The sequence below is a fragment of the Talpa europaea genome (genome assembly GCF_964194135.1).
Source record: "Talpa europaea genome assembly, chromosome: 3".
NCBI classification, from domain to species: Eukaryota; Metazoa; Chordata; class Mammalia; order Eulipotyphla; family Talpidae; genus Talpa; species Talpa europaea.
The window spans coordinates 68738282-68765994 of record NC_140069.1 but is presented as its reverse complement, the minus strand read 5'-3'; the positions used below and the strand labels follow the sequence as shown (position 1 = coordinate 68765994).

General features: G+C 37.6%; 1 protein-coding gene across 1 annotated transcript; it reads left to right on the top strand.

The window, feature by feature from the left end:
- Window positions 1–11336: 11336 nt before the first annotated feature.
- UBE2V2 (ubiquitin conjugating enzyme E2 V2) lies at window positions 11337–27485 on the top strand (the record flags this gene model as incomplete). Its single annotated transcript, XM_084230917.1, has 3 exons — window positions 11337–11381; window positions 15543–15668; window positions 27339–27485. 3 exons carry the CDS (start codon window positions 11337–11339, stop codon window positions 27483–27485), a joined length of 318 nt encoding a protein of 105 aa, XP_084087043.1.
- Between the last annotated feature and the right edge of the window lie 228 nt (window positions 27486–27713).

Here is a 27713-nt window from a genome sequence, read left to right as displayed (position 1 = left end):
TGGATTGTTTTTTCATTTTCAATTTCATTTATTTCTGCTTTGGTTTTTATTATTTCTTTTCTTCTACTGGTTTTGGGTTTTTTTTGTTGTTCTTTTTCTAGATCTTTGAGCTTCGAGATTAGGTTGTTTCTTTGAGTTCTTACTTGTTTCTTGATGTGAGCATCTATTGCTATATATTTTCCTCTAATTACTGCTTTTGCTGCATCCCATACATTTAGGAAATTGGTGTCCTCCTTGTCATTCAATTCAAAGAATTTTTTAATTTCTTCTTTGATCTCCTCGTTAGTCCAGTGGACTTCCAGTAGTGTGGGTTTCAACTTCCATGAGGTAGGAGAGTACCTTGCCTTCTTTTTATGGTTTATTTCTAGTTTGATGCCTTCATGGTCAGAAAAGATGGTTGGTATGATTTCAATCTTGGTGTATCTGTTGATGTTTGTCTTGTGCCCCCGTATGTGATCGATCCTGGAGAATGATCCGTGTGTGCTTGAGAAAAATGTATACTCGGATTTTTTTGGGTTTAGTGTTCTATAGATGTCTGTTAAGCTCATGAGCTCTAGATCCTTATTTAGAGCTTTAGTGTCTTTATTTATTTTTTGTCTTGTTGATCTATCCATTGTTTATAGTGGTGTGTTGAAGTCTCCCACTACATATGTGTTTCCTCTGATGTCTGTTTTCAGAGATGCCAATAGTTGTCTGATATATTTGGTGCTCCTTCGTTTGGTGAATATATGTTAATGAGTGTTATTTCTTCTTGAAGTATTGTCCCCTTGATCATAATGTAATGACCAATGGGGTCTCTTTTTATCTTTTTGAGTTTGAAATCTGTTTTATCTGATATGAGTATAGCTCTTCCTGCCTTCTTTTTTGGTCCATTTGCTTGTAGAATTGTTTTCCATCCTTTAACTTTGAGTCTATTTTTATCTTTTGCAGCTAAATGTGTTTCCTGGAGACTGCAAAAGGTTGGGTTTTGTTTCTTAATGCAGCCTGTGACTCTGTGTCTTTTTATTGAAGAGTTTAGGCCATTTGCATTTAGAGTTAGTATTGATATGTTAGCATCAGTATTTGCCATTGTGTTTGTCTTTCCTTTGATTTTATTTATTTATTCTTTTAATAACTTTCTTTGGCCTTCTTTTGTTGTTATTCGTCCCTCTGAGGTTCTGGCTTTAGGACTCCTTGTAGTATTTTTTGGAGTGGGGGTTTATTGGAAATGAAGTTCCATAGTTTCTGTTTGTCTGGGATGGTCCTTATTCTTTCTTCATAGAGGAAGGAGAGCTTTGTGGGATAGAGTATTCTTGCTTGGCATCTGTTTTCTTGGAGTCTGTTGACTATGTCCCTCCACTCTCCCCTTGCCCGTAGTGTTTCTTCGGAGAAGTCTGATGTCAGTCTGATTGGTTTTCCTTTGAATGTTATCTGTTTCTTCCCTCTTGTCAGTTTCATTATTTTTTTCCTTGTCTTGGATTCTTGGGAGCTTTACTATTATGTGTCTTGCTGTATTTTTCCCTTCGTCATGGAAGTTTGGTGTTCTTCTTGCTTCTTGTATATTAATTTTCAGCTCCTTCTTCGTGTTTGGGAAGTTATGTTCAGTTATATCCTTGAATATTTTCTCTGTTCCTACATCTCTCTCCGCTCCTTCTGGAATTCCTATAACCCTTTTATTTCCTTTCCTCATGGAGTCAGATAGTTCCCGAAGTCTTTCTTCTGTCTTTTTCCTTCGTACTTCTCCTTCCTTTTCTGTTTTAGATCTTTTTATTTCTGTGTCTTCAAGAGTACTTATTCGTTCTTCCATTTCATCTATTCTGCTTTCATTGCCTTTCCCAGAGTTCTTTAGCGCCTCCAATGATTCTTTGATAACCTGCATTTCTTTTACTTCCCTCTTTAGGGACTCAATTTCATTCTTCTGATCATTAATTATTTTTCCCTTATCATTGTTTTCCTTTATGACTTCTGACAGTTTTTTAATCACAGCAATTTTAAATTCTCTATCTGGAAGGCTCAGAAGTTCTTCCAAGTTACTGTCGTTGCAATCTGGTGGATGGTTTTCTTTTTGCGGTGTGCTTTTTTGCGGAGGAGTTGCTGGGTTGCATGTGGTTTTTCTACTCCCTACTGCCTGTTTTCTAATTTGCCGTATTCCTTGTGACACTGTGTTGCTGGTACTGGCTGGCTTCTTGGGCGACCTTCCCAGCTCACCTCTGGCTCCTCTGGGGGACTTCTGCTGGTTTCACACAGTCTCCACCAAAGAAAGGTCCCTGCTGCAAATGCCGGTGCCAGGGATGCGCTCCCCTGCACGCCCGGTCTGCCCCAGTAGTGGGTGCTGCTCCCCTCTGGGCTGGGACTGCAGGCTAGAAGGTGCCTGGCATTGGGCAAGCCTCCCAGCTTATCTCTGGCTCCTTGGGGAGCCTTCTGCTGGTTTCACAGTCTCCACCAAAGAAGGTCCCTGCTGCAAAATGGCGATGCGGGAACACGCTCCCCTGCACGACCAGTCTGCCCCAGTGGTGGGTGCTGCTCCCCTCTGGGCTGGGACTGCAGGCTTGAAGGCGCCTGGCATGGGCAAGCCTCCCAGCTTACCTCTGGCTCCTTGGGGAGCCTTCTGCTGGTTTCACAGTCTCCACCAAAGAAGGTCCCTGCTGCCGGTTTCAGGTCTTATGTCCACTTCTTCTATCCGTTTTGAGTTGATTTTTGTGCACGGTGAGAGGTAGTGGTCTAGTTTCATTTTTTTTGCATGTGGTGGTCCAGTTTTCCCAGCACCATTTATTGAACAAACTGTCCGTATTCTATTGCATATTCTTTGCTCCTTTGTCAAAGATTAGTTGTCCATGTAAGTGTAGCTTTATTTCTGGGCTCTCTATTCGGTTCCATTGGTCTGTGTGTCTGTTTTTGTTCCAATACCAAACTGTTTTAATTATTATGGCTTTATAGTGTAGCTTGAAGTTTGGAAGTGTGATACCTCCTTTCTCTTTTGTTTTTATCAGTAGGGTTTTGGCTATTTGTGGTTTTTTGTGGTTCCATATGAATTTCATCTGTTTTCTATTTCTTTGAAGAATGTCATCGAGATTTTAATTGGAATAGCATTCCATCTGTATATTGCTTTTGGTAGGATGGCCATTTTGATAATGTTAATTTTTCCAATCCATGGGCAGGGGATGTCTTTCCCTTTCTTTCTGTCTTTTATATCTTTTAACATTGTTTTGTGGCTTTCTTTGTATAGGTCCTTCATCTCTTTTGTTAAGTTTATTCCCAAGTATTTGATTTTTTTAGTTTCAGTTATAAAAGGAATTATAAAAGGGATGGTTTTCTTGACTACTACTTCTTCAGATTGATTGATTGTGTATAGGAAGGCACTGATTTGTGTGTGTTGAATTTTGTATTCTGCTGATTCTTGGTCTTGATTCTTGATGTGCTGCCTGTGAAGTTGTGTAACTTGATGGTTAAGAAAGTGACTTTGGTGTAGAAATTGGATTTCACTCTATTTTCTTAAAAAGTATATTTCAGGTAACATTACTTTACAACATTGTGATTTAGAGGTGTAAGAGCTCCCCTTCATGTGTTATTACCATACCAGACCCACCACCGAAACACCCTTGGTTCTCACCATACTTCACTGTGTGCCCTCTACGTTTTGTTCTCTCTTCTCCCCATCCCCACTGTTAACTCAGTTCTACAGTCAGATTTTTGGGGTTTGTTATTGGTTTAGTTTTACCTGGCTTTGTGGTTTCTCTGTATTCCACTTACAAATGACACCATCCAGTAGTTTTCTTTCTGCTTCTGACTTAGTTCACTTAGCATTAAAAACCTCCAATGCCATCTGTTTAGTTGAAAATGGCAAGACTTTATTTATAGTTGAGTAGAATATCATTGTGTATATATAACAAATCTTCCTGATCAGCTATCTCTTTTGGGGCGCTTAGGTTGTTTCCTATTGTAAATAGTGCTGTAGTGAACATAGGAGTACATATATCCTTTCTATTGAATGGTTTTGTATTCTTTGAATAAATACTGCAGAGTTGAATTGCTGGATCATATGGTAGATATATTTTTTTCTTTTAAAGATTTTAAATTCATTTATTTTTGTGTAGAAAAGCTGGGGGCTAGGCCAGAGGTGCAGGGGGGTGAGAGGATTCACCAGAGACAGAGTGGGGAGCAGAGCAGGTGAATTTTACTGAAATACATTGCTAGGAGTGTTAGGGGGAAAGGATGTTCTGAGCAAACTCCATACAGGCTTTGTGGACTCCACCCCCACTCCATCAAGACACTGGGAACTACAAATCCCATGATCAACAAAGGGAGAGTTGCGAGGACCTGAGGGTAGAGTTAAGTAGCCATGTTTTCTGTTTGGATATTTAACCAGCCATGTGAGTGGGGGTTGGCCTCTTGGCCTCACAGTGCTGGGGTTTTAGCCAGCTCTCAGTGGGTCTTTTGGGATTCCATGTCAGCAGAATGGGTAGGATGCATTTATGAATTTATCTCTCTCTTTTTCTACTTGAGTTACTCATTTCCTCATTTCCCCTTTCCTTGTAAATAAACCTTTGATTAACCTTTTGTGTGTGCCTGCAGTTTAAGTCCCTGCATGAGTGAGGATCCACAGTCGGGCAACCTGTTTTTTATCTGGGTTGCTCTGTAACAAGAGGAGCAATGGGGAAGAAAGGAGAGGTCTGCTGCACCATGTATGGGTTAGCTCCCTGGCTGGGGATTGAACTCAGTCTGTCTCAGTACTAAAACTGACACTTAACACCTAGGCCACTGGGGGGCCCCAGATCTATTTATATTTTGAGAAAACTGTACTGTTTTCCGTAGGATGGAACCAATCTACATTGCCACCACCACAATTCCTTTTTCTCTACATCTTTGCCAACACTTGTTTCTGGTCTTTTTGAGGTGAACCATTCTCACAGTTGTCAGGTGGTATCTCATTGTAGTTTTGATTCACATTTCCCTAATGATAAGTAATGGTGAGCACTTTTTTAGTGTGCCTGTTAGCCATCTGTGTGTTTTCTTTGGAGAAGTGCCTATTTGGCTCTTCTGCCCATTTGGGTTGTTTTCCTTTTGTTGAGTTGTATGTGTTCTCTGTAGATCTTAGATATTAGTCCTCTCTTGGATATTATTGTGTCAAATATTTTCTCCCATTTAGCAGGATATCTTTGTTTTAGTGATAGTTTCTTTCATTATGCAGAAATTTGTTAGTTTGATGTAGTCCCAGTTGTAAATACTAGCTTTTGCTTTTCTTGATAATTGGAGACTAATCCATAAAGGCATTTCTGAAGCCTCGTTATGAATGTTTTCTGTTTTTAAGATTTATTTATTTATGCATACAAGAGCTGGGGTACAGGCCAGAGGTTTGGGGGGTAAGTGGATTCACCAGAGACAGAGCAGGGGACGGAACAGGCGGATTGACTGAAACACACTGCTGAGGGGAGCAGCGGGCGAGTCAGGACAGGTCTGCTGGGCCATGTTGGTTGCTCCCTGGCTGGCCAGGGATCGAACTGGTGCTGCAGTAGCTGTGGACAGCTTCATAGGCTGTGTCTTAACCCCTTGAGCCACCGGGGAGGCCTCTGTTCTCTGTTTTTTTGTTAGTTTCAGGTCTTACATTCCAAGTCTTTTATTCAATTTGGGTTAATTTTTGTTTGTGGTTTGAGATAGTGGGCTTGTTTGAGTGTTTTGCATGTGTCCTTTTTCCCAGCAACATTTTTTTAGAAGCTTTCCTTTCTCCAGTTGCTACTTTGTAGTGGATTAACTGTCATAGTTGTGGGTTTATTTTTGGCTTCTGAATTGGTCTACATGCTGGTTTTTGTTTCAGTACCTTACTGTTTTGATTATTGTAGTTTTGTAATATAGTTTGAATTCTGGGAATGTGGTGCCATCATCTTTTTTTTTTTTTATTATTTCTTAAGGTGAGAGATAAGATTATTTATTTGATCTTTTTTGTTTTTTGATGTTGACCTGTACATATACACTTCCCACTTTGAACTGCTGTTGCTGCATCCCAGAGGTTCTGGTAGGTTGTGTTCTCATTTTCATTTGTCTTGAAGTATTTTTTAAATTTTTCTTTCATTTCCTCATTAATCCAATAGTCATTCATTAGTGTGCTTTTCAGTCCACGTTAGAATTTTTCCATGTTTTCTTTTTATGGTTGTTTTCCACCTTGATACTATTGTGGTCAGAGAAGATGTTTGGTTTGATTTCAGTTTTCATGTGTTTATTGATACTTGTTTTGTGACCCAGTATATGGCAGAATGGCCCACATGCATTTGAGAAGAAAGTGTACTTAGCTTTTTTGTGGTGCAGTGCCTTATAAAAATCTGCTAAGCCCATATGGCATAATTCTTTGTTTGAGGCTCTTGTGTCTGTGTTTATTTCTCTTTGGTTGCTCTGTCCATTGGTGAAAGTAGGGTGTTGACATCCCAACCACTAATCTTTTTCCAAAATCTATTTTCAGATTTGATAGTAATTGCTGTATATATTTTTATGCTCCTTCATTTTGGGAGTATATATTGATGAGTGTTATGTCTTCCTTGTGTATTTCCCTTAATCATTATATAGTGTTCATCCCTGTCTCTTGTTACATTTTTTTAGCTGGAGATCTATTTTGTCTGTTAGGACTATGGCTGTCTTTGCCTTCCTTTGGGTCCCATTTACTTGTAGGCTTGTTTTCCAACCCTTAATCTGAGCCTGTGTTTATCTTTGTGACTCAGGTGTGTTTCCTGGAGACAGCAGAAAGTTGGATTCTATTTTCTGATCCAACGAGTCACTCTGTTCCTCTTGATTGGTGAGTTCAGTGCATTTACATTTAGGGTACTTATTGACATATGAAGGTCTGCTATTGCTATTTTGTCTTTAATATTATGACTCTGTTTCCTTGTTCAGCACCTTTTGGATGTTTTTCTCTTCAATTTAGATACAAGAGCTCCTTTCAGCATTTCTTGTGAGGGATCTAGTATTTGCACACTCCTTCAAATTCTCTTTGTGTTAGAAGGCCTTTACTCCTTATAGCTGAAGGAGAGCTGTTAGTCTTCCCATTCACTCTGTCAGAGGAGCACCCCTACCAGCCCCTCACCCTCTCACTCCTGTTCAATTTTAAAACCCAGCCTCGGTATATATTAGGTCAGATACATTGGTGCAGCTTCAGTTTCAGTTTTGAAACCAGTGTGTGACTGAAAATGAATCAATCTGATTGGAATGCCATTGGGCACCAGTTGGGTTCAAGCTTGTACTAATGACAAAGGGACCCTGGTGATCAGTTTTGAAGTCCAACCTCAGTATAGGACAGGTTGGAAGTGCTGATGCAGTTTCAGGCAGTTGTGAAACTAGCATGGGATTGAAAATGAATCAGTCTGATTGGAGGTCCCATTGGCCCCAGGTTCAAGCCTCTATTGGTGCCAATCAAATAAAATGGACCAATCAAGTTTGAAAAACAGATACCCTGAGGTGGATATAGGCCAGGTTTGGGCCAGCTTCAGTTGACATTTGTCCAGCTCTCTCCTGGAAAGATCTTTACATAGTTGAAATGCTACTCCCTGTCTTCTGGCACTGTTTCTTTGAATATCTGACCTCTTACCCTGCCTCTGACATCACCTGCGGAATGACACCATTGGCCTCTGCTTGGTGTTTCTAAAAGAGATGTTTGCTGTTGGGTTAGGCCAAGCATCTGTAAGAGCTAAAACATTTGTCCCTGCCTCTCTCGCATGTCTGTCAACAGCCTCTGGTGCTGTTGCCTCTGGCATTGACTGGTCCAGTGTTTGGTGCTGCCTGGCTCTGCATTTGGATTGCCATTGCTAACTGTTGTGGTGCCACCTCTGAAAAAAACTTCGACATTTGAGATATTCACAGACTTTTGCAGAGACCTTTGCACTCCTTTGACTTTCAAGACCTTTGTATCTGATTAGACTGCTGCCTGGTGGTTGCCCTGCCTCTAAGTCTTTCCTTTATTCCAATTTCTTTATCTCTCTCTTTCTGTCCCCTTTGTAAGTAAACTTGCTTTTGCTCCCTGAGCCTGCATCATGTTCTGTAGTTTCAGTTGTAAGCACACTGGTGAAGGCTTACTAATAAGACATTTGTCCCCTAGTTTTTCATAGTTTCACCTCTTTGCCCATAGTATTTTCTCAGAGAAGGCCGATATAAGCCTAATTGGGGTTTCTTTATTGCTTGTTTACTTATTCCCCTAACCAGTTTCAGTAGTCTTTTTTTCTTTTTTCTTTTTTTGTCTTGAATTCTTGCAAATTTCACTACTATGTATGTTTGGTGTACGTGTCATTCATTTAGGTAACCACATGTTCTTTTATCTTCTTAAACTTGTTCCTTCTCCAGGTTTGGGAAGTTTTCCTCTATTATTTCTTGAAATAGGTTCTCTGTTCTACTCTCTCTCTCTACCCCTTCTGAATACCTATTATTCTCACATTGCCTTCCTCTTATAGTTAGATAATTTCTCTGAATTTCTCTTTCTTCCACCTGATTCTTTGTGTATTATCATCTTCAAATGCACTCATCCAGTCTTCCATTTGGTCTGTTTTACTTCTATACCTTTCTCTAGAATTTCTTATCTCCTCTTGATCTTTTTACAGCCTGCAACTTCATTATTTTCTTATTTAAAACTTGAATTAATAACTTCAATTTCTCAGGACATTCATTTGCCTTTCTGAGTTTTTTTGGTATATCTTTGGTCAGGGCTTTGTGTTTCTTTTCATTTCTTTATCATGGCAATTTTTTTTTAAAAGATGTATTTTATTTATACAAGCACTGGGGTACAGGCCAGAAGCGCGAGAAGGTGAGAGAATACACTAGAGACAGAGCAGGGAGCAGAACAGGCAGAATGACCGAAATACACGGCTGAGGGGAGCAGCAGGCGGGACAGGAGAGGTCTGCTGCGCCATGTCCCTGGACGGCTGGGAATCGAACCGGTGCTGCAACGGCTGCAGACAGCTTCACAGCACTGCTCTGAATCCGCTGTGCCATGGGGAGGCCCTATCATGGCAATTTTTAACTGTATATCTGATAGGAAGAAAATATCCTCCCTGTCTTTGTGGTTATTTCTGGAGATTTGTGCTTTCTCTTTGTGGTGAAATATTTCCCCAAGGAGTCAAGATGCCATTTGGTTTATTTTTCCATCTCCATTATTGACTTTTAAGTTATTGTGTGTTTGGTTTATTGTGGGTACAGATGCACTTTGCTTGTAGATGTTGCTGTATGACAGGAAGAGCTAATCTGTAACTGCCTCTTCTGGGTAGGTTCCATTTTGCTAGTGAACATGGTATGAAGGGTGTGGGGTATGATGACTTCTGCTTGTGGTACCACTGATAGCCCTCTTCTCTGGGTTCTAGACTTGTGTCTGCAGTCAGAGGGCTGGGCTTTTGGTGCAGCTTCAAGGCAAGCTTTCAAGTGCGGCTTGCCTATATCAGTTTCAGCCTGAGGAAGACTGTGGGAGGGAGTTGTATACCTTGTTCACTCCAGCATTTTTGCATGTGTCTCCCCATGTTTAAGTCCACACTAAGCAGTTCTGCCCATTTGGGTTCCACCTTATCACAGGAGTGTTGGTTTGAACTGTGGTTTCTACCCCATCAGGTGCCTTTTGCCATCCACCATTTGTTGTTGAATTTCCTTAGCATCTCTTCTGTCACATGTGGTCAGTATTGGCTTGATATCCAGGAGGTGAATCCTTTGTTTCATCACAGGATTCTCGAGTCCAGTGCATGCCTGGAATACCCTAGGTTATTCTTTCAGTAGCACAGCCGGGAATCTTCTCTGACACTGCCTTTCCCCTCCTCCCTCTCTGCTAGAACCTGAATTTTAATACTGTATCTGCCACATATAACTGTGACCTTCAGACATCCGTATCCACAGCTGTAAAATGGATGCTTTTAGAATAAAATGGAATACCTTATTTAAAGCTAATATACTAGATAATCTAAACAGTGGCTGTTAATAATAATAGTTGTAATAACAATTACTCTTGTGATTTATGAGTTCAATTTTCTGTTGCCTATGATTTTCAAACTTTTTTTTAATGAAGCACAGTTTATAAAGTGGAAAACTACTTTTCATTATGTATGGAAAGGTTACTATGTGTTAGTAAGTGAAAAAGGCTTCTGCAAGAGGGTGGTTAAACCAAATAACAGGCTTTAAAGGAAACATCACTTTATGCCTGATAATTGTGTGTGTGTGTGTGTGTGTGTGTGTGTGAGAGAGAGAGAGAGAGAAAGAGAGAGAGAGAGAGAGAGAGAGAGAGAGAGAGAGAGAGAGAAGAGAGAGAGAGAGAGAGAATATGCACCAGAGAGAGCCAGAGCAGATTCTAAGGGTGTCTAACCAAATTTTTTCAGGATCATGTAGTGGGACTGTAGGGTGATTGATGTTAGCTGCTGTTGAAAACACGGAGGACTGTTGATCCTTTCCTTTGGAGACACCATGCCAGTAACTCTAGGAAAGGTTGTGATCAGTTGGAAGATTGGATTGGGTTGAATTCCAGGCATTGGAGGTCAAGATGGTGGCAAAGACCAGGTTTAATGAGATTGAGGTTTGGTAGCTGTGAAAGACTAGGAGATTCTAGGTACAGAGGAATGCTTCTGTGTTATGATTTTAAAAATAGCGGAGTGATGGGGTAGAAATGGAGGGATGAGAAAGGTTAGAAAATTGTGAAAATATTTAGGTGGGCAAGGAGGTAAAAGGCATGTCCTGGAAAACTGTTATATTCATAAGGAAATCTGTTTTCAAATCTAGTACTCCCTAGGTAATGATTAAGTATAGGTGCTGACATGGGAGAGTGTTCTATTGGTAGTGATTGGAACAAGAGAAGATACTGACTGGGCACTGTGGGTGGTACTGCTCAGCCTTCTAGAAAATAGTACCTTTCAATGTATTTTTTAAAAACGGAACTTTATTCTTTAAAAAGGATTAGAGTGTGTATATTAATGAAATATAACTGTGAACTTTCTGGTCATGCCCATTTATTTGATGCATATTGTTCTTGGATAGGAATGGAAATTCAATTGTGGAAAATACTCACTTTTCATGATTTCCTTATGATTGATTTATGTCAGTATAAAAGTGATTAGTGCTTTCTTTAGTGATTTCATTTTCATAGATTATTACGTTCACCATTTTCTGGGGCAGAATGCTTTTAAAGGGGAATTTTGTTTTTTTTTGGGAAGTGGTTTGCAAAGGTTAATTTGGAAAAAGCTGAATTTGAATATGTGTAGCTCTTACAGTTATGAGCTTTTTTTACATTGACATTGACATTTTTTTGTATAGGAGTTAAAGTTCCTCGTAATTTTCGCTTGTTGGAAGAACTTGAAGAAGGACAAAAAGGAGTGGGCGATGGTACGGTTAGCTGGGGCCTTGAAGATGATGAAGATATGACACTTACAAGGTGGACAGGCATGATTATTGGGCCACCAAGGGTCAGTGCTATAAATTATACATTTTTTCTAATATTTATTGTCACTTTAGAGTAAGTATTTTCTTTCATAATATTGTTGTTAAAGTAAAGCATTTCTAACAGATAATTCTCTTATATACATTATTGATATTTCCATGTGCGAGAGATAATGCTTGATTTTTTTTTTTTTTTTTCTGGAGGATTGTTGGGAAAGATTGATATGGTCATTGCCATCAAGACATTTGCAGTTTAGTAGGAGAAAAGTTACAAATGACAGATTCTAAATATAGCAGAGAAAGTTCACTAGGGGCTTTAGAATATGTTTCTTTTAGCTGGAATAATAGAGGAAGGCTGAGCAGTGGAAGAAATTGGCCTTTGGAATTAACCTTGAAGGACTGATTGGTAGGATTTCAGAAAGTGATATTATGGGGATGGAGAATATTATAGAGGAGAGGAAAGCTGAGGCAATGGAGGCAGTACCTGGGAAGAGCAGACAGCTTATTTTGATATCAAATATTATTAACCCACTTGTGTGTAACCAAGAGTTTCTAAATGGGTTTGTAGTGAGAACATGTTGCTATTTGCCCTGATATTTGACTTGCTATATAAATGGTATAAGCCTAAATTTTTTCATCTATAAAATATATTGAAAAATCTATGATTCTACATATTTTCTAGTGTTGTTGGTAACAGGCCCAATGTGCTTTATTCTTAGAATCTTTTTCAAGTTAAATGATATTTTATTTTTACTCAAAAATCTTTTCCAGTTTTGGGAATTTTTTTTTTTTCTGTTGCATTCCTTATAGGTCCCATTTACTCCATTCCATGCATTGAGTCTTTGAAATATGTTTTTTTTACTTGATGGAAAAAATGCAATTTTTTTTACTTGATGGAAAGAACGCAAATTTGAAGGTTGTTTTTAAGTCTTTGGTTTCATTGTATACTGTTTGCTACCTTGTGCTGAGAACATTTCAACCTTTTTGCTGTTTGGTAGAGTTTAGATTTCCTCTTGATCACAAAAGACTAATACATCAGGTAATTAGCAATGTTAATTTTAGAGAATTAATGTATGTTTTATATTTCCTGATATTCCTTTGCAAATTTTGTTCATTCTACTAACTCATAATCTGTCTCTTCCCTTTCCTGCTCTAATTTTCTGTAAGACATTTGAGGAAGGAAATACAATATATAAGGTTAAAATTCTTGATGGTTTCATAACTTGGTATTTTTAACGAAAACCTTGAATTTTCATTGCCTGTGGACATTATTACCATGGCATGTTTGGTTAAAAAAAAGTGCTTATAACTTACCAACATTCTTAATTAGTGAATAGTTTAAAGATTTGACAGTCTGAACTTGGTGTACTATAAATTTGAAATTATTTAGATTTGGATTTTCTCCAGCCACTACATCCAGTGGGACTTTAAACTTTAAGAATGTTTTGGTACCTCTGTATGAGTTCATCATCTATTTTGTGGGCTGTTACACAGTACAGTTCACAGATGTGGAAGAGTAGCTGGTACTTGAACTCTCACCCAGTTTGATAACTAATAGAACTCCCCAAGCTGTTGATAGCTACCTTTCCTGGTGTCAACTATAGGAAGTTGTCCAGGCTGCGCCCAGTTGGGGATGAAGGCTGTTAATTTCAGTGGAGAGGGGAGCTGTTCTCCATGGGCCACTTGGGCAAGATGCTGCAAAGGCCATGCTTGGCTTCTCTTTAACTAGATTCTTCCTATGGCATGCAATTTTTGAGCCCCTGTTCACTTTCTTTGGATGCCAGGAGGGTCAGGAAGAGGAAATACATTGCAAAGGTCATTTGCCCCTGTATTTATGTATCTGTATCCAACCAGGAAAATAGGAAGCTTCTTACTTAATATCCTGTTGCTTGTTTAATTGTTTTTGTTTTATATATTATTAAGGTCCTTATTTTTTAATGTTATTCCAGTATTTGTTTGGATCTATATAATTAGCATTTTGTTATTCCCTATATGTTTATGATTATATTTTCTGAAGCAATGTTTTAGCATAAAGATTAATGACTTTTCTCAGTTACCTTGGAGGAACTATCCCAATCTTCAGAAATTTTGAGAATTAAATGATTAATACACACTAGTAAGGTACCTGACTATAGTGCATGGTAAATATTATTCCTTTTACTACTCTCTTCTCTTTTATTTTGCTCTTTTGTTTGATAACAGAAATAATTGGCTTCTGAAGTTTAGAGGTGATAAAATAAATTCAAGGTATCAAAAGTTAGGATGATGTTCACTCTAAGTTTTGGATTAGATAAACAGATTAATTTAGAGGCTTTTTAAATCTTAAAGTATAATTTATGTCCAGTGAAATACACAGATCTGTGAGTGCTAATAAATGTATCTTGTTACCCATAACCTTGAAAAGATACAGAACATTTGTCACTGCAGAAAGTTCCTGTGCCTCTTTCTATCCTCACCACCATCCCACCACTGCTTCCTGCACCCTAGAGTAGTCTCACCTGTTGTGGAACTTTGTGGAGGTAGAATCATGCAGTGTGCACTCTTTTGGCTCAGTATAATGTCTCAGAAATTTCGCTGTGTTGAACCAGGTAGAACTACTACATCTTTTCACTATTGAGTAGTACTTTACAGTATGTGTATATCAGAATGTGTTTATCAGGTCTCACTTTTGGATTTGTTCTACTTTCTGGCTATTATAAGTTGGTATGAGCCTTCTTTATAAGTCTTTGTGAACAGAGGTGTTTTTTTTTTTTGCATTTCTCTTGGGTAAAATGCCTAGGATTGGAATTGCTACAAAGGGTAGGTATATGCTTATTTATCTTTTTATAAGAAAATAACAGATTGTTTCCAAAATGGTTATACCATTTTCTATACCCGGCAAAGTAGGAGAGTTCTAGTTATTTTCACATACTTTGAGTATTTTTAATATTATGGAATTTTGGGGGAACTATTATTTTTTGAATGCAAAACATTTTAGAGATTTATGTGCATCCAGAGTGGAGAACCACAGACTAGGTCATTTCTTTGAGATCTGTCTGCTCACAGTCCTTATACATATCCAAAGTGCTAGGCTTATAGTTAATACATGTTGGCTATTAAACTTGGATACATTTCATACAGCTTTTTTTGAATATTGAGATATTTAATTATACTTGTACCAGGTTATTGTACACATATTAAATTACAGTAGTTTAATAGCCCAGATCTTACTTCCACTTAGAGTAACACTCATTACTTAAGGAAAGGAAATTCTGGATCAGTTTGGCCAAGTAAAATTTATATAGTTAGCTTCCCCCCCCCCCCCGGATTTATATAGGAGCTGATATTAAATTGTCACTGTCATTATTTTTTTTTACTTCCCTCTTTTAATTGTATGCTGAGCCATATAAGCAAAGCATAAGGGAAAAGAAAAGTTAAGTATAGGCATGAAAATAATCCCTGTTAATTTAGCAGCATTAACTCTTGTAGCTTTAAAATGTCTCTTTTATCAATATGGTACTTACTGTTAAACTTCTCAATTAAGAAGCTATTTTAAAATGAGGTGAAAACATGAAATTTGCTCTTGTGTCTCTCAATTCAGATAGTGGATTGAGAAGACACAAAGTGAAATACTAGTGCAAATATTAATAGAGAAATGAAGTAATTATATTTTATTGCTGTAAGATGGTAAAATATGGTGTTATTTTATTTATTAGAATTTATTGATTGTTGTATATTGGGTAACCATAGAATTTATTGTCTAACTGGATCCTTTTGAGAAAGAAAAGTATTGTTAATAATTAATACTGGAACAATAGGATTAAACAGAATTGTCCTGTACAGATGGGAACCTTTATATATATGTGCCTCAGTCAAGTACTTAACTTCCCCTATGATGTAAACTTTTTTAGTAATATCTAAATTAGAAATTAGGTTTGATTTTTTTTCCTTTTGATTTTTATAGGCATTGTTTGTACCACAAAAAGCAAGTTCTGAACATTTTGATGTTACTTTTGTAGACTAATTTTAATTTTATAAAACCTACTTTTAAGTAAGATTACTGCATTTTTTTTTTTTCTAGCCATACAGTATAGGTTAGATAAATATAAATGCAGGAAAGTAAATTCTTGATCATACATACATCGATTTTTTTCTGTTGTACTTTTCCTTTGTTATTACTTGAATGTTATTATTTTTTTGCCTTCCAGACAAATTATGAAAACAGAATATATAGCCTGAAAGTAGAATGTGGACCTAAATACCCAGAAGCTCCTCCATCAGTTAGATTTGTAACCAAAATTAATATGAATGGAATAAATAATTCCAGTGGAATGGTAAGTTAAAGTAGTCATTTTATTTTCATATAATCTATAGTACATAGTTAAGAGAAAGTTAAAATAAAAAGGTCCTTAATTTGGCTGAGCGTCTAAGGAAGTTTATCTTATGTTGTTACTCTCTTAGCAGCCTATCCTTAAAAACCTTTCTGTACCAGTCTAGATAGATGTGATGGTAACACTTCTCTTAGCACTTTTTTAATTGCTTCATTAGTCATGTTTCAGTTGAATTCTTTGGCAAAAAGATGATTGTTTTATCTCTTTCAGTGTTATTTTTCCTTAGGGTAAAAATACATTTGTTGAGATTAAAAGAATGAATGTTCACGAAGAGGAGGCTTTTCTTTGAGGAACAAGTATGTTTGTATTAGAACAGTTATGGCTGAGCATTGTCTATTTACAGCAAATAAGAATGACACGCTCTGCCTGACTCACACCAGGTAGTTAGTAGAAATAGTTAAATTTTCAATATAAATGGATTGTTAGGTCATGTTAAAACTTAACACAAACCTAAATCTCAAGGTGCCATGGTGAGAGCATGGCACAATACATGTTAAGAAGTAAAGAACACTGTCCGTCTTTGTTTTGAAATAATGCTGTCAATATCCTTAGTATACATGTATGATCTTCATCCTATCCCTCTGTTCCCTTTCCCCACTGAATATAAAATTAACATCTTGAAAATTTTTTCATATTCATAGTCTTATCTAATGTATCACATATGTATGCCTCTTCTTCCCTCCCTTTTCTTTTTTCAAAAGATTTTATTTATTTATGCATAGAAGAACTGGGGTGCAGACCAGTGGTAGGGATGGTGAGAAGATTCGCCAGAGACAGAGTAGGGAGCAGAACAGGTGTATCTACTGAAATACACTGCTAAGGGGAGCAGCAGGCAAGACAGGAGAGGTCTGCTACACTATATATGGGTTAGTTCCCTGGCTGTGGATCCAACTCAGGTACTCAGGCAGCAATGGTGATAGCAGTGAAACATAACCCCTAAGCCACTAAGCCACTTAACCCCTAAGCCACTAGGGAGGCCCTTCCCTTCTGTTCTTTCATTTATAATGATAATGTTAAACTTTCATTTATCTGTTTGCCTATCATCATCTAAAAAATAGATTTTCATAAAAAATGGGTTAATATCAATACCTCCAATTCCATTCCATTACTGCAGCATTAACACCAGATTTCTTCCATATTTGTAATTCCTTCCTCCAAAAAAGTAAGAAACCTGGCTTCCATTATTCCCAATATACTTATATTTGCCACATTACCCCATTTGTTAATTTAATTTTGGTAACAAGTTGATCCCTGGACACAAGTTGATCCTCAGCCCCCAACCCCAGGCCTTCAGCTGGGTCCCAGAGGGACAGGCACCTCCCCACAGTATACACTAAGAGCATAATCCTAATATAGGAGGAAGGTAGAAAGGTTATTAGAAATCTCAGCTCTGGACATGCTGGGTCATTTCCAAACCACCCTACCTCGTGTGTGCCAGCTCATAGCTGGGCCCTTAGTGTCTCTTTTGTCAGTCTATCAGTATTTGTAATTTGAACATGTAGTTCACTTATATTTATTTATTTATTCATTTGTTTATTTAGGATTTATTTATTTATTTATTTATACAAGCACTGGGAACAGTCAGAAGTGCGGGAGGGTGAGAGAATTAACCAGAGCCAGAGCGGGGAACAGAACAGGCAGACTGACAAAATACACTGCTGAGGAGAGCAGAGGGCACGGCAGGAGAGGTCTGCGCGCCATGTGGGACCCTCACCGCTGGCTGAGGATCGAACCGGTGCTGCAGAGGCCGTGGGCAGCCTTGCAGCCCAGCGCTCAACTCTGCGCCACTGGGGTGGGGGGAGGGCCCTCACTTATATTTAATATTTGATAATTATTGATATATTCAGATTTAAATAAATCATTTTATAGTTTCTATTTTCCCATGTTTCTTCCTTCCTTTTGAAAAGGTTGTCCTAAACTCTTTCTGTTTCTGTTCATTCATTAATTATTTCAGAAATCGCAATATGTATATTTAACTTTTTCTGTGAAATAGGATAAAGAGAAGTGGTAGTAGTGTTATCGGAAGATATTTTTATTAAATTTTTCTACCAGGAGCAGCTGTTCTTCTCAACTATTAGTTTTCCTATTATAGACTCCATAAATTTAGTAATTTGCCAGTACATTGTTAGGGTAATTAAGAAATTTAAGATTAAATTTCAAATTTACCTCTAACAAAGTAATCTGATCTTATGGGCTTTTGTCCTTTTTTTCCTTTAAACATTTTGCCCCCCTCTCTACCTCTCTTCCTTCAGCTGATCATCTGTCACTAAGTCCTGTCAGTCTTTGATGAAAGTATAACTTCATCACATCTCATTATTCTGTTTACATTGTCACCAAATGAATCTGACCATCATCTCTTATGTGGACCCTGGCAGCAACCTCTCTGAGTCCACTGTTTTACCCCCTCTAATCTTTATAAAGCCAGAGGCCAGAGAGATTTTATTAAAACACATATATGTTTCTTGTTTCATCTGTGTTTTAAAATCCTTAATAGTTTCTATAGCCGCGGAGGGTACATTCTGCCCTGCACACTTTTCACTTAAACTCAGGATGTTTACACTTTCTGTTTGGACATCTTCCCCACTTTTAGAGATCTGTCACATCTTTGTAAATGTCACTTTGTCAGAGAAATCTTCCCTAATCCCCAAATCTGAACTGTATTCCTTTCGTTACTCTGTTATAGTCACTGTTATTCTTTCCCTTTTTTTGAATTTATTATAATTTTTCACCTTTTTTATCTCATGTTTCTGAAGGAAATATTGCTTATAAACAGGCAGGTTTTAGAGAATGATATGAACAACATTCTCTACCTGCCTTTGTCAAATTTTAACATAATTGTCTTATTTGTAATAGATTTTTAAAAAAAAATTTAAAGAAAAATTACAAGTAATTATGTATATCTCTTCTCTCACTTTTCTTTTGCTCTTCGCTTAGAAGGAGTCCCATCTTGAATTTAGTGCCTCTAGATTATATCACTTTTATGTGGAATCAAATCTCAGTGATTTGTTATTTATCCATTTTGAGTCATGCAAATTATATTGTTCCTTTTTAGTTGTTTAATATCCCACTCTTCATTTGATGGGCAAACAGATTTTTAGTTTTCAGTGGAAAGATTGCCACATGAACATTTTTGTACAAGTATTCTCAATATGCCCTGGAGACGTGCTTCTCAGGTTCTAATATGTTGTGGATATTTTTTTAAAGTACAATTAAAATGAATTACTAGGAAAATGATAAAAAAAAAATAAAAGCTCAGGTTTTTAAAAATTAAAATTTCTCTGTTAAATTGCCATAGAAATCTATAAAAAGTCTTACTCTGAATTTCTGTGTTTTTCTTGTCATGGACCAGTAAAAATAGGTTCAAATTCTGTTACTGTTTCCTGGGCCTCCCCTGGTGGCGCAGGCCGTTGAGTGCAGCGCTGTGAAGCTGTCCACAGCTTCTGCAGCACCAATTCCATCACGGTCAGCCTTCGAGGGTCCCACATGGTGCGGCAGACCTCTCCTGTCTCGCCTGCTGCTCCCCTCAGCAGTGTAATTCGTTAGTCTGCCTGTTCTGTTCCCTGCTCTGTCTCTGGTGAATCCTCTCACCCTCCCATGAATCTGGCCTGTACCCCGGTTCTTGTATAAATAAATAAATAAGTCTTTAAAAAAACAGCCACCAAATTTTGTTACTGTTCCCATGGAACAAACTTTGAATAGCACTGCTTGAGAGCATACATTGAGAAGTGGAAATTTTTTAAAAATTAATTAATTTATGCATACAAAACTTGGGGCCTAGGCCAGAGTTGTGGGGGAAGGGGAGTGCGAGGATTCACCAGAGACAGTGGGGAGCAGAACAGGCAGATCTACTGAAATACACTGCTGAGGGGAGCAGCGGGCAAGACGGGAGAGGTCTGCTGTGCCATGTGGGTTCCTTTCCTGGCTGGGAATCAAACTCATGCTACAGGAGTTGGCAATAGCTGGATAGAGCTGAGACTTAACACCTGTGGCACCAGGAAGGCCCTAAGTGAAATGTTTTTTGAGATATGGGGCTTGTTTTCATTTGATCAAATATTGACAAGTTATTCACCGTGGGCCGGCATCCATGTCTGACCTGCTAACTGTCCATTCCCACCATCATTCCATATTGACAAGCTGGAATGGGGCTTTGAAAATAAAATAATAAATATTGATTTTAGTTATTAGAATATAGGATATGTTTAGCGGGATGGAAGTAGGGCGAATTTATTGGGCATCAGTTTTTTTCTTGATTGATATTTCAGTATGTAATTACTTATAAGGAATAAATAAATAGCACAAAATTTCACATTCATCCTTGGTGATTGCACCAGGATAATTTTATATGTTTAGAGGTTGTTTATATACCTAATGAATTATGGGTATTCAATAACTTTGGTTAGGCAAAAATTATACCTTCTTAGTGGTTAGCATAGTAAAACATAAATACTTTATGAAGTCTTGGAGATTATTGTATACTGTGGACTGATAACATGCAGATTTATTCTGACATGGTAATTATTTTCCAATGCTTTTCTCCCTCCTGCCTCTTCCTATATGCTCCCTCACCACCCCCACATTTTTTGCACTCTGTTGGTATTTCACAGGATTTGCAGTCAATTATGTTTACTTGACTATTTTTTTTTTTTTAAATTATTTCTTAATTTCTTTTTCGGAGGTTTAGTATTAGTGTATGGAAACACAACTATTTTCTGTATGTAGATTTTGTGTCCTACAACTTTACTAATTCAATGATTATAGTAGTTTTTTTGTGGAGTTTTTAGGGTTTTCTCTATATCAGAGTGTATCAGCTACAGACATAGACAATTTTACTTCCTCCTTCCCTGTTTGGATGCCTTTTATTTCTTTTTCTTGCCTGATTGCTCTGGCTAGTACTTGAGTGCTACCATCTTTGTCTTGTTTCTGATCTTAAAGGAAGATCTTTGAACCTTTCACTGTTACGTATGAAATTGGCTGTGGGTTTGTTAATTACATGACCTTTTTCTGTTGAGTTATGTTTCTATTATACCTACTTTATTAAGGGTTTTTATTAATAAAAGGTTGTGTTTTGTCAAGTGCTTTTTTACTATCCGTTGAGATAATCATGATTTTCATCTTTTATTCTATTAAGATGATATATACCATTTATTGATTTGCATGTGTTGAACCCTGACTATTGTTTATCTTTACAGCTAGAGTGTTTGTTTCTGCTTTGGAAGTAGCTTTATGGTCGCTCCACTTTGTAAACCTTTGTTCACTTGTGGAATCTGTTTAAAATAGATGATGGGAATTGCTACTTTTTAAAATTAAAAAAAATTTTATTGAAGTATCATCTTTACATGCTTGCTGTTGTTTTGACAATATAGGATTGCTACCTTCAGCTATAGTCAACATAGCAACTCTACACCAGAACACGATAGTCCTCGATTATAATCCATTGTGCTCTCCTCCCATCTCCACACTCCCATTTCCCCTCTGAAAGCTGCTGATCTATGGTCAGCTTTGAAAGTTTGGTTTTAAGGTTTCTCTTTGACCCTGTGTTTGTTTTTTCTATTTTCAACATATAAGTGGCACCATACAATATTCACATTTTACCTACTTGATTGTTTCTCTTAGCATAATCCTTTCCAGTTCCATCCATGTTGCAGCAAATGGCATGAGTTTCTTTTTTATTGCTGAGTAGTATTCCACTGTGCATATATATCACATCTTCTTGATTCTTTGATCTCTCTCTCTTTTTTAAAAGATTTATTTATTTATTTATACAAGCACTGGGTACAGTCAGAAGCGTGGGAGGGTGAGAGAATTCACCAGAGCCAGAGCGGGGAACAGAACAGGCAGACTGACGAAATACACTGCTGAGGGGAGCAGTGGGCACTGCAGGAGAAGTCTGCGCACCATGTGGGACCCTCGCCAGCAGCCGGGATCGAACCAGCACTGCAGAGGCTGCGGGCAGCTTCGCAGTCCAGCGCTCAAGTGCTGTGCCACCAGGGGAGGCCCAATTCTCTTATCTCTTTTGGGGCATTTAGGTTGTTTCCATGTCTTGTCTATTGTAAATAGATTTATTTTCTTTGGGTAGCTATCTAGGAGCAGTATTGCTGGTTGATATGCAGATCCATTTTTAGTCTTTTGAGAAACCTCCACACTGCTTCCCAAAGGAGCTGAACCAATCTACATTGCTCCAGCAGTGTAAAAGGGTTCCTTTTTCTCCCCACCCTCACTAGTGCTTATTGTTTCTATTTTTTTTTTCTTTCTTTTCTTTTAATATGGGCCATTCTTACTGATGTGAAGTGGTATTTCATTGTGGTTTTGACTTGCATGTCCCTGATGGTAAGTGATGGTGAACATTTTTTCATGTGTTTGTTGGCCCATCTGTAAATCTTCTTTGGAGAAATGCCTATTTAGCACTTATGTCCATTTCATGATTGGGTTATTTTCTTTTTTTGCTTTGTTTTATGTGAGTTCTTTGTATATCTTTGATATCAGTTCCTTATCAGATATATGGTGTGCAAATATTTTCTGCCATTCCATAGGATGTATCTTTCTTTTAGTTATGATTTCTCTTACTGTGCAGAAGCTTTTGAGTTTGATGTAGTCCCAGACGAGACACACTGCTGAGGGGAGCAGCGGGTGAGACAGGAGAGGTCTGCTGCACCATGTGGGATTCTCTCTGGCCAGCCGGGATTGAACCTGTGCTGCAGAGGCTGCGAACAACTTCACAGTGTGGCGCTCAACCACCTGCACCACCAGGGAGGCCCAACAATTTTATTTTTATTTTTATATTTTTTTAAGCAGTTGTATAACACATGTCATATGATTCACTCATTTAAAGTTTATAATTCACTGTTTTTTAGTATTCACAGGCTTTTGGACCATTGCCACAATCCTATTTTGGAACATTTTTGTCCTGTGCAAAGTAAACACCTTACCCATTTGTTACCACTTTCATCCCACCTTTGCTACCTTAAACAACTGCTCATTTACTTTCTGCTTTTATAGATTTACCTATTGTGAACTTTTGATGTAAATGGAACCATGCAGTATGTTTTCTTTTGTGATTAATTTCTTTCACTTAAGATTTTCAAGGTCACTGTGTTGTAGCATATATCTGTGCTTTATTCCTTTTTATTATTAATAACATATGGATGTTATATGGGCTATTTCATTATATCATCTGATGAACATCAGATTTTTTTTCCTTTGGATTATCATGAATAAAGCTGCTGTGAACATGTATGAGATTTTGTGTTGGAATTTTTATATATCTTGGCTGTATACTTAGGTGTGGAATTGCTGTGTCATATGATAAATCTGTGTTCTTTTTTTCAGAAACTGTCAGATGGTTTTTCAAAGTGAACATGCAGTTTTGCCATCTCAACAGCAGTGTATAAGTGTTTCAGTTTTTTCATATCCTTGCCAACACATATTACTTTTCTTTTTTTTTTTTTTTTAAAGAGTTATTTATACAAGCACTGGGGTACAGGACAGAGGTGCAGGAGGGTGAGAGAATTCACCATAGATAGAGCACGTAGCAGAACAGGCAGAAGGACCAAAGTACACTGCTGAGGGGAGCAGTGGGCGAGACAGCAGAGGTCTGCTGCGCCATGTGGGTATCTCCCTGGCCGGCTGGGAATTGAAATGGCGCTGCAGAGGCTGTGGACAGCTTCAGAGCTCTGCGCTCAATCTGCTGTGCCACCAGGGAGGCCTTACTATCTTTTTTTTTTTTTTTTTTAAGATTTATTTATTTACACAAGCACTGGGTACAGTCAGAAGTACGGGAGGGTGAGAGAATTTACCAGAGCCAGAGCGGGGAACAGAGCAGGCAGACTGACGAAATACACTGCTGAGGGGAGCAGCGGGCGGCAGGAGAGGTCTGCGCGCCATGTGGGACCCTCGCCTGGTGGCTGGGGATTGAACCAGCACTGCAGAGGCTGTGGGCAGCTTTGCAGCCCAGTGCTCAACCGCTGTGCCACTGGGGAGGCCCCTTACCATCTTTTTTATTAGTGTAACTCCATAGTGTCTTTTGATTACTAGTGGGTATGAAGTGGTATTCATTTTGATTTTGATTTGCAATTCTTTAGGCTAACAATTCAGTATTTTTACATGCTTACTAGCCATTTGTATATCTTTGAAGAAATGTCTATTAAGATCCTTTGTATATTTTTTCAAAAGTATTTTAAAATAGCATGGATTCACTATCTCAGTTTCTGTGGGCCAGGAATGTTGGTTCCTGTGACTCAGGGTCTCTCACAAGGCTGCAATGAAAATATTAGCTTCTGCTCATCTGAATGCCCTAAATGAAGGATTCCACCTTCATTTGTGGTTAGTTTCAGGATTCAGTTCTTTGTGGACTTTTGGATCAAGGGCCATCGTTTCTTGCATACTATTGCCTAGTTCCTTCCCATGCAGGCCTTTTTACAGGGTGTAGTTTACAACATAGCAGTTGACTTTTGGCTGTTAAACAAGAAAGGGCAAGATGGAAGCCAGAGAGCTTTTGTGACATAATATCAAAATTACTTCTCAATATTATATTATTGGAAGCAAATCACTAGGTCTAGCCAGTACTCAGAGGGAAGGATTACATAGGACATGAATGACTATCAGGAGTTGAAGATCTTTGGGAGCCATTTAAAAAAGCTGCGTAGAATGGTGGTTTAAACAGAAATTTATTTCTCACAATAAATTTCTGGAAACCTATTTCTCACAGTTCTTGAGAAGTTTAAGATCAGGGGAACAAAATGATGAGGTGTTACAGGTGAGGGCCCTTGTCCTAATTTGCAGACACGGACTTCTTGCTGTGTCTTCACATGGATCAGACAGTGAGCTCTAGTTACTTTCTCTTCTTAAAGGAAGACTGATCCCATCATGGGGGTTCCACCCTCATGACTCCATCTAAAGCTAATTATTTTCAGCCTTTGGTACAGATTGAAAATGCATACCAGGTTGCTGCCCTCTGTATTGAACATGTCAGGAGGTGTTTTTTGTTTTTGTTGTCCCTTCTTGTCCTTAGTCTCAAAAAATATACTGTAACAACTAAATAGTGTTTATACTGTTTAGGTATGTAACTGATCTAAAGAGGATTTAAAATGTACAGGATGATGTGTGCACGTTATATTACATCATGTTATATGAAACTTAGGCATCTGTGGATTTTAGTATTCTCCGGACCCTGTACCCAATTCCCTGGGAATACTGAGGGACAACTTTGTCCCAAAGTCTTCATTTTATAATATCCTTGTAGAATAAAGATTTCATCATAAGAATTTTGGGAGGAGTACAAATATACCATTCATAAAAACTACTTACCTCATATATCTGCCCATATTTTAGTTGTGATATTTGACCTTATATTACTGACTTGCAAGATTTCTGATATGCTGAACAAGAGCCAGTTATAACAAGTATGATCTGCTAGTATTTTCTCCATTCTGTGGATTGTGTCTTTGCTTACTTGATGGTATGGTTTATAATTTAAAAATTTTGATATATCGATTTATCTACCTTTTCTTTTATTGATTATACTTAGGTGCTAATCACAAAATTTACTTCTGTTTTCTTCTAATAGTTTTCTACCTTTATTTCTTAATTTAGTTCTGTACTCCATTTTAAATTAATTTTTGTGTATGGTGCCAGTGAGTGGTCTAATTTCATTTCTTTGCACAACAGAGGGTGCTCGGACAACTGGGTGGGTATTTCTGTTTATTTAGGTCTTTAATATGTGTTAGCAATATTTTATAGTTTACAGTGTGTAAGTTTTATACTTTTTTGCAAAATTTATGCCTTTTTTATTTTACTCTTATCCTATTATAAATGATACTGTCTATTTTATTCATTGCAAATGTACAGATATACTACAGATATACTGGCTTTTTGTACATTGATCATGTGTCCTGCAACCTTGCTGTTTTTCTTTATTATTTCTAATGATTTTTTTAGTAGGTACCTAAGTTTTTTTTTTTAAATTTTATGTGTGTGTATATATATGTGTGTGTAAATATATACACACACATATATATAAAATATGTCAATTGCAATTAGAGATAGTTTTACTATTTTCTCTTCAATCCTAATGCCTGTTTTTCATTTTCTTGCCTGATTGCCTGACTAGAACCTTTAGTACATTCAGTATTAAAGAGCAGTGATGCAAATGTACATCCTTGTCTTATTCCTGATGTTAGAAAAACATTCAGCCTTTCACCATTAAGTTTGATGTTAGCCATATATTTTCATTGGATGCCCTTTATTAGGTTGGGATAATTCCCTTCTATTCCTAGTTTGTTGAGTGTTTTTGTGATGGTTGTTGGATCTTGTCAAATGTTTTTTTGGATCTACTGAGATGTCGGTTTTTGTTTCCTATTAATATATGATGCATTGCATTGATTGACTTTTAAAATATGAATAAACCTTACATTTCTGGCTTAAATCCCACATGTTTATGGTGCATAATCTGTTTTATATCTTGCTCAGGGTCAGCCATAGGTAAGTGTTTTGGGGTTCTCAGGTTTTTGTGAGCCTGTGCGTAGCCCTGTCCATGTGTGTGATTTCTTCACTTTCATGGGCATATGTGGAAATTTTTCAAAGCCTATACAGAATTCTCATTTCTCAGCTTTACCTCTGGAAAGTATTTTGGTTACCTTCCTATTTGTCTGCTATTGACTCTTCAGCATGCTGTTAAATAATTGACACTGATTATTTTTTTCAAATGCCAGAGATGGGGTAGACGTGTGGGTAGAGGTGGTAGAATAGCAATACTTAGGTTGGTGCAGGGAGTGGCTGCTGAACACTCCAAGTGATGACAGTTTCTTAGAAACGAGGCCTTGAAGGAGCTGCAACTCCATTCTGTTAAGTCTTTCACAGTGGAAGATTTAGTGTTTACTGAATAGAATACAATGGAAAGAGCAATTTGGAAATGGAGACTAGACTCAAAATTCTTTCTTAAATACCAGTGTGAGATAATTGCTCAAATTTTGGGTAGTAGCATTGCAGATGGGGAGGAACCTTCTGCGCTTATCAAGAAGAACTTGGTAAATATATTTATAGTATAATTACTATAACACAAATACTTCTCATGTCCAAAGTTTACTATGTTGTTATTCTAAAGTATGAGAAGTACATGGACAAAAATGACCCAAATTTTTCCGAAACACTTTTTAAAGAAGGAATATTTTCCCTAAATATGTGAACCTATAGTTTTATCATTTCTATAAAAATAAACCCAGCCTATGAATTTTTTTTAAAGATTTATTCATTTGTGCATAAAAGAAATTGGGTGCAAGCCAGAGGTGTGGGTTGGGGGGAGGTCAGAGGTTGGTGGATTCATTAGAGACAGAGTGGGAAACAGAACAGGTGGATTGACTGAAATACACTGCTAAAGGGAGTGGTGGGCGAAACAGAAGAGGTCTCCTGCACCATGTAGGTTAGCTCCCTAGCTGGGGATCTTGTGCTGCAGTGGCTGTGGATTGCTTCAATAGTTCTGAGACCTAACCCCTTTGCCACCAGGGAGGCCCCAGCCTATGAATTTTGAAAAGCACTTCTTACTAAAATGTTTATTTAATAAATTGGTGCCATAGTATGTTAAACTTGGTAGTTAATTTTATTCTTTTTCCCCCCTTTCAGGTGGATGCCCGGAGCATACCAGTCTTAGCAAAATGGCAAAATTCATATAGCATTAAAGTTGTACTTCAAGAGCTAAGACGTCTAATGATGTCCAAAGAAAATATGAAGCTTCCACAGCCACCAGAAGGACAAACATACAATAATTAATTTTAGTGGATCTTAAACTTGTCTTAAATCAACAACCTTCTACTCATGTTAATGTCTTGATTAAATATCACAATACAAAATACCCACACATTAAGTAAAAGAATCCCAGCTGATAAACATGACCTGGACATTTTAAAGAATATAATTAATATATGTACACCCATTTTGTTTTCAGGTAACAAGAGGAAAAATGCAGCACAATTTTTTTTCTCTTGTTAAGGCTTTGTC